The sequence below is a fragment of the Phasianus colchicus genome, chromosome 4, assembly GCF_987193195.1.
Source record: "Phasianus colchicus chromosome 4, bPhaCol1.hap1.1, whole genome shotgun sequence".
Taxonomy (NCBI): domain Eukaryota; kingdom Metazoa; phylum Chordata; class Aves; order Galliformes; family Phasianidae; genus Phasianus; species Phasianus colchicus.
The window spans coordinates 34,060,648-34,068,791 of NC_143439.1; the positions used below are offsets into that span (position 1 = coordinate 34,060,648).

Here is an 8,144-nt window from a genome sequence, read left to right on the forward strand (position 1 = left end):
GCTTGTGCAAAGAATTTTACTGCAGTACTTCTTGTTCAAGTATGGGATAGCAAAAGCCATTCCAAATAAATGAAGTCAGTTGAGAGAAATACTGCATATGGTTATATTTTTTTAAGGTTGATAGCTGATTATAATTTATAATATATTTCTAATGAAGCACTGTAAGCTAATCATATTTGGGAGAAGAAGCATTTAAGAAGCTATAAAGATGTAACTAATAACATAAAATCCAAGCTCCAAACCATTGCTCTCAATATTCTTTACAGAATAAAACATTTGTTTCTCATTTCAGGAGTGGTTTGTATTCAACAATGTAAAATTTGTTTAAAGTTTCAATAGTTGTTCTCTTCACTGCTCACCAAATATTCATATTAAATACTTTTACAACGTGAGAGCCTATTGCAACCACGGGGCCTCCTCTAAGCCTTTCTTCTGTCAAGAAACTTTTTAGTCACAGGACTGTGACCCAAATGCTCACTGACAAAGGCTTAACCCTTAAAGCAACTTAAGAAAGTACATGACTTAATAATAATTCAACTTTTATCAGTTTTTGCTGTTAACTTTTATAAATTTTCAGCAGGGATACATAGAACCACATGATAGGAATCTCCTCATAAAAATAGCATGCATTATTTAAACCAGCATCGCTACAAAAACTGGTCACATTCAGATACACCATTACTCTTCAAAACAACCAATGGCTAACAGCACACACGTGTTTAGATAAACTCTCTCACACACACCAAGAAATCTGAGCTCAGAATCTGCTGAAATTCCCATTCCAATAGCACTGCTTTGTAGAGCATCAATCACTGTCAGTATAGAAAAGTTAGGTTACATATCTATACAGACCATACTTTAACAAGAACAGAAGTAGCAATTAAGAGAAAAAGCTACAGATGCCAAGAAAGAATTTGAAATACCCCATCTGCTAAAATAAAAATAAATAAATAAAACCCACCAAGCTACTACAGTACCATTGGTGGCTCGTACAAAGTTGTAATTCTGAAGTGGAAATAGAGATGGGGGTAATGCCTAGGACGCAGGAGGCTGTACAGTGCTGAGGTAATGGGCTTAGCCAGCAGGGAAAACGACTGAACCAGTGCACTTCCAGCATCCCCCGCTGGCTGACTTACTGAGTGGTGTCGGCCCCAAACTTCCAGTGACTGCATGTTCAATGACTCATAGCAAAGTGCAGAAGGCAGCTCCAGAACATGGTGCAAGCTAACACAAACACAAGACCTCCTTTCACAACAGGCCTGTCTTTGCACAAAAGGCAGTAAGAATGGTATAAGCTTTCAGCTCTGTGGCTCCACTACCATACTCTGGGGCAATTAAAATATTCGTACTTCACAGCTGATGTCTCAGACCTATTTTGCACCCTTTGCTGCTCAAACTAATCACGTAGAGAATGTTTAAGATCCTTCAGTCAACACAAAAGCAAATTGCTTTCTGATAAGGAAAGCTGCCTGCTACACTGTTACATTTTTACAGCCCCTCACATCATAGAACAGAAACAAGACCATTTCATGCTCATCTGTGTGAGTAAAGAAGTAACGGTAGATTGGAGATCTATCTCAGAGACTTCACCAGGAATAGCACGCAGCAGAGGAGAACAAGCATGTCCAGACCGGAGACGTTAAATGAACTGTTCAGAGAGCAATCCCCTACTGGCCAATCCTCAAATGCTGACATTATAACTGCAATGAAAGACCTACAGTTGTAAGTCACACAAAAACAGAAAGACTTAATTTATGATTGCTAGAATGAGGAGGTTTGCAAAACTCACAATATGCTTGTGATTAAAGCTTTTAGGACTTAAAGCATTTATTATTCAGAAGGAATTTGGCCAACATTGTGCCTTTAGTTCCAAATTTAAGTACTTCCCTGAGCCTCTCTCAAGTTTCTAGATGTAGCTTTGAGGAAAACAGTTTGAAGTATACTGGTTGGAAGGTTACTTTTACTCAATCAGCAGACTTAAAGTTCAGGTCTTCTGCTGACACAAGTATTCATATAACACTCAACTAACAACGAGTACATGAAACTGCTTGTTTAGAAAGAAAACACATGAATAATTACTGAATAAAAGAAAAGTTTTACCTCTGCTCGCTGTGTGCGGGGCAAAATGGAAGATTTTTCAATGGCATAAACATCCACCAAGTAGAGACGCACTCCTTGCTCCCTGTCCAGAATGGCAGCAGTCTGGATGACACCAGTGTGGCGTCCAATGGTGAAGAGGCGCCCCAGACTCTTATCTTCGCATCGGACGGACACAATGTAATATTCCACCTGGGCCTCAGAACCCCGTGGACTGGCTGCTTCAATAGATATCACATTCGTCCCAATAGGCTCACCCTCTTTTAAGATGGTTATGTATTTTGGCTGCGTGAATACAGGCCCATCAACGCCTTGTAGAATTATAGTCATCTCAGTGGTAGATTTCCTTCTTTCAGGGCCAAGATCTGTAGCAGAAACTATCAGATTGTATATTAGCTGAGAAGGCACCAAAGCTGATGCTACTCTTAGGTCTCCACTGTACCGATCCACAATGAATGTTTTGGTATCTCCATTGATTATTTCATATTCTACCTCTCCATTGGCTCCCTCATCAGGATCTGCTGCAATAATTGTTGTTAGGACTGAACCAATCATGACTGAAGGGTCAGCTGCAAGAGCATTTTGCGATATGAACACAGGAACATTGTCGTTTTGATCCATCACTAAAATAGTCACATTCTTCAAAGCAAACCGTCTGGACTCCACAGGAACAGCCTGATCAGTGGCTTTGACTGTTAATTCAAAGAGATTAGCAAACTCCCGATCTATTTCAGCATTGGTAAATATTGTCCCTCTGACTTCGTCTATACGGAAATGATTACCTCGTGGCGTCTGTTGAATGATTGCATATGTTAACTGCCCATTAATATCTGCATCTGAATCATTAGCAGTCACAGAAATGACAGAACTACCAACAGGAATATTCTCAATAATAGATTTAAAAATGTCCCCTGCAGGAAAATTAGGAGGGTTGTCATTAAAATCCCTAACATATATTACCACTGACATTGTAGATGACCTTGGTGGCCTTCCTTGGTCTTTTGCTGTTATATTTAGCTTATACAAAGATTGTGTCTCAAAGTCCAATTTTTTTGCAAGAAAAATACTACCAGTGTTGGGACTGATGCTAAAGGTCCCATGATTGTTTGTCCCCGTAATGCTATAGTGGAGGTCAGCATTGTCACCTGAATCAGAGTCAGTGGCAGTGACTGAGGAAACAAGTTCACCAACTCTCATGTTTTCCAAGACATCCACTGACAAGATTGATTTAGGGAAGGAAGGACTGTTGTCATTCTCATCCAATACATCAATGCTCAGTGTGCAAGTTGAACTTAAGGGAACCACTCCAGAGTCTACTGCTTGGATAACAAGTGAATACGACGCAGTAGCTTCATGATCTAGTTTGCCTACTAAGGTCACTTGACCTGTGCTACTATCTATTGCAAACTGCTTTTCTTCGTTTCCCTTGATCACAGAATAGTGAATCAACCCATTAGTCCCCTCATCAACATCTGAAGCAGAAACTCTCAGAACCTGCGTCAAATTTGCTGCCAATTCTGATATGGTAGCTTGGTAGAGATCTTTCAAAAACTTGGGAGCATTATCATTGATGTCTTTCATGTAGATCTGTACGGTTGCCTGATCCTTTAGAGGCTTTGGCAACCCCTGATCTGTTGCTATAACTGTAAGACTAAATACTGCAGCTCCTCGCTGTCTCATAAGAGCTTCCCTGTCAAACTGATGAGTACTTCTTATCTCCCCAGTTATTGTGTTCAGCTCAAAATCTGGTTGCATATGCTCAAATGAATACCTGACTTCACCATTCGGCCCAAAGTCTTTGTCTACAGCATTTATTTTACCCACATAGGAACCACCACTCTGTTCCTCTTCAAAATAAAATACATAGTTTGTACTGTTGAACAGTGGCCTGTTATCATTTACATCCTCCAGAATTACCGTAATGTTTACAGTAGCATTGAGTGGTTCTACTGCTCTATCAGAGGCAACAACAAGTAAAACGTATCTTTCTTGAAGCTCTCGATCCAGTTCACTCTTTATGTACAGCTGACCATCTGGGAAAATGCCAAAGGCATCCCCAGCATTTCCTTCAATTATACTGTAAGCTATTTCACCGTTCACTCCCGAATCTTTGTCAGAAGCCTGTACCTTAAAGAACCGTGAATTCACAGGCTCAGACTCCAAAATTGTAATTTCATAGGAAAGCTGGTCAAACACAGGAGGGTTATCATTTACATCGTGGACAGAGACAGTCAGGATGAAAGTAGAGGACAGCTGTGGCACACCCATATCTGAGGCCAGGATTTCAACCTGGTAAGTCCCAGCATTTATGTCCAGCTGCCCTATTAAGCTTATAGCACCTGTTTGTTCATTGATTGAAAACAAGCCCTTTGGGTTTTGCTTAAGGCTGTAAAGGACCATGCCATTAACACCTTCATCAGGATCAAGAGCTTTGGCTTGGAATATGGTATGACCAGCTTTCCAGTTTTCAACCACATTTACGCTTTCCACAGCATGAATAAAGTGTGGGGAATTGTCATTTAAATCTTTGACAGTTATATTGACTATAGTGTCTCCAGTCACTGCCCCACCACTAGCCACCACTTTCAGCTGGTAAAATGCTTGCTCTTCCCTATCAATAATACTGGCTGTGGTGATCTGCCCTGTCACTCTGTTGATGGCAAACATACCCCGTTGGTCACCTGTTGTAATAAGGTAACTGATGTTGGTATTGAGATCCATGGTAGAAGCAAAAACAGTACCTACATGGTAACCTAGGGCAACATTTTCAAAAACAACAAAACCGTACATGCCCTGGTTGAAAACAGGTGGATTGTCCTGAGTGTCCAAGACAGTGATGGTGACAATGGCTTGGTTCTGAGACTGAAGATGGCCACCATCAGTGGCCACAACCTGTAACTGGTAAGCAGTTCTCTCCTCCCTGTCAAGGGCTATTTTTGTGGTAATGATCCCTGTCTTGCCATGGACTTGGAACCTAGAGGTATCCCCAGCTGAGATGCTGTACTTGACGGTCCCATTGGGCCCCATATCAGGGTCAGTGGCAGACACTGTGGTTACATAAGTTCCAGCTGGCTCATTCTCTTGGATATGGGCAAAATACTGGACAGGATAGAAAACCGGGCTATTGTCATTCACATCCAAAAGACTCACATTAACCCGGGCTACTGAAGAAAGGGGAGGGGAACCCAAATCTGTGGCCAGGACCTGCAGGGAAAAGTGAGCCTGCTCCTCCCTGTCCAGCTGCGAGATGGTGCTGAGCTTGCCTGACACGGGATCCAAGCGAAAGACCTGTCGAGGGGTCACTGAAGAGGGGCCAACTGCCACTACTGCCGGCTCAGCCTCCTGAAGGGAGAAACGAATGGTCCCATTGTCCCCCAGATCCCCATCCACAGCACTCAGGACCAGCAGCTCAGTTCCTGATGGGGAGTTTTCAGCCAAGGAAACCTGGTAGCCCTCAGGTTGGCTGAAGCGAGGCTTGTTGTCATTGACGTCCAGGATGTTCACCACCAACTGCGCGTAGGAAAATTTGGGCTGCACTCCCTGGTCACGTGCACTGATGTTGAGCACCACCTGGGAAGTGGTCTCCCGGTCCAACCCGCTGGTGACAGATGCACCTCCAGCATGCCCAGCAGTGCCACCCCCAGGACCAGCTGTGGTGACCAGCCCGCTGTGCTCACTGATGTGGAACCAACCCAGCTCATTGCCTGAAACAATGCTGTATTTGAGGTTGGCATTGAGGCCCGAGTCACGGTCTGTCGCACTCAAGCCCCGCACGTAGCTGCCCAAAGGCACCTCCTCACTGATGTTCACCCTGTACACTGACTGCTCAAAGACAGGCGGGTGGTCATTGATGTCGTTCACAAAGATCACCAGGCTAGCCACTGAAGAGCGGCTCACAGGAGTTGCCACCACCCCATCAGGAGAAAGGGAAGAAGTGGGGAAGCCCGGGGGTGGTGGTGAGGCCCCATAGTTATCAGCCACCGCCACTGTAAGGTTATAGGCAGGGATACGCTCCCGGTCCAGCGCAGCCGCCACCTTGATCAGGCTGAGGTTGGGTACCTTACTGCTGTGCACCTCGAAGTGCCGCTGCTCATTGCCTGCCAAGATTGACACAGAGATGTTCCCGTTGGCAGCGGGGGAGTCAGCATCGCTCACCGTCAGCAAGGCCACCACAGTGCCAGGCGCCGCGTTCTCATCCACAGAGGCAAAGCGGGAGGTGGCTGGGAAGTAGCGGAACTTCACCCGGGGCTCGTTGTCATTGACATCCAGCAGGCGGATGAGGGCCTCGGCCCGGCCGCTCAGCGCTGGCACCCCGCGGTCTGTGGCCTGCACTGTCAGCGAGTACTGCTGGCACAGCTCGTAGTCCAGGCGCTCCCGGATGCGAATCACTCCACTCTCAGGATCCACCTCGAACGGGAGGCTGCTGGCCCCCTCCCCACCGCCACCATCACCTCCCTCCAGGCGGTAGCGGATGTCAGCGTTGGTGCCTTCATCAGCATCAGCTGCTGCCACCTGCAGAACACTGGCCCCAACGGGTGCATCCTCGGGCACACGTGCCTGATAAAGAGTCTGACTGAAGATGGGTGGGTTGTCATTGATGTCCTGCACGGTGACGTTGACCTGTAGGTACCCGCGCCGCCGGGGCTCACCCTTGTCCTCCACCTGCACCAACAGCTGGTAGCTGGGGGTGGCCTCCCGATCCAGCCCGCCCTGCGATACCAGATGCAAAAAAGCACCTTCGCCGCTAGGGTTGAGGGTGATGTTGAGGCGGAAACGTCCCTCCTCGTTGCCAGACACAATGCGATAGGAGCTGTGGTCCACACCGTTGGTGCCGCTGTCGGCGTCGGTGGCCGTGTCCAGGATGAGCTGCCGCCCGCTGCCCGTGTCCTCCTTGAAAGTCACCACGATGGAGGGGTCGGGGAAGACGGGCGCGTTGTCATTGAGGTCGAGCACCAGGACGCGCACCTCGCTGGGATAGGTGGGCTGGCTGGAGAGCACCACCAGGTCCACCACGTCGCTGGCCAGGCTCTCGCGGTCGATGGAGGCGCGGGTGTGCAGGGCGCCCGAGGTGGCGTTGATGGAGAAGAGGGCGTGGTGCTCGCTCAGCCGGTAGGTGAAGCCGGGCCGGGTAGCGATGGTGCCCACCCAGGTGCCGGCCGGCTGCTCCTCCAGCACCTGGAAGACCTGCCGGGGCTCGGCGGCGGCGCCCAGCGGCAGCAGCGGCAGCAGCAGCGACAGCAGCAGGGGCGGAGGGGCCCGGCGGGCGGCGGCGGTGGGGCGGCCCATAGCGACCCGGGGGCCGCTTTCGCGGTAGGGCCCGGGGCCGCCGCCGCCGCCGCTTTCAGCGGAGCCCCCCGGCCGGGGGCCGCCTTCCGCAGGCGCCTCGCTCCGGCCCCTCCCTCCCGCTGTCCCGCCGAGGCTCCGCTCGCCCTGCCCCGCCGAGGAGGGACCCGATCGGCCGGCCGTTGCGCTCAAGGGCCGCGCCGCTCGTTCTGCGCCCGCCGCCGCTCGGGGGCCGGGGGGCGGCCGGGGACTCCGCACCGCATCGCCGTTCAGCAGCAGCCGCCGCGCCGTCGGGGGCCTCGTGCTCCGCCGTGCCTTAGCAGCCGCCACCACCCCACCACCACCATGCCCGGCCCGGGAGACGCCGCCGAGCGTCGCTACTGCCGCCGCCGCCGCCGCCGCCGCCGCCTCTTCCTCCTTTCTCCGCTGAGTTTGTAATCCACAGCCGCGGAGCCCACCACCGCCCGGCCCCAACTTTGCGCGGCGCTCATTGATCCCGTCCCTCTTGACGCCCGGCCGGGCTCCCCCCCGGCCTCCCATTGGCCGTGCCGCCCTAGTGCCCGCCCCGATCCCCGCCCCGCACCTCCCCGAGCCCCGCCCCGCCGCCCGCCCGCCCTCCGCGCACCTGGGGCAGGTGCGGCTCCGACGGCTGTGCGTGCGGAGACGGCCGCTGCGCTCCGCTGTTCGCGGCCGTCCGAGCCCGGCGGGAAGGGGGCGACCCCTGGGACGCTTGCAGTTTTATTTTTATTGTTATCACCTAACTT

General features: G+C 50.2%; 1 protein-coding gene across 1 annotated transcript in view; it reads right to left on the reverse strand.

Annotated features, from left to right (window-relative positions):
* Positions 1 to 7,920, reverse strand: part of FAT4 (FAT atypical cadherin 4) — a 133,967-nt gene extending 126,047 nt beyond the window's left edge. The window contains exon 1 of the mRNA XM_090140056.1: positions 2,101 to 7,920. Coding sequence (XP_089996182.1) covers positions 2,101 to 7,920 — 5,820 coding nt within the window. The remainder of the gene's footprint in view (positions 1 to 2,100) is intronic.
* Positions 7,921 to 8,144: the final 224 nt, after the last annotated feature.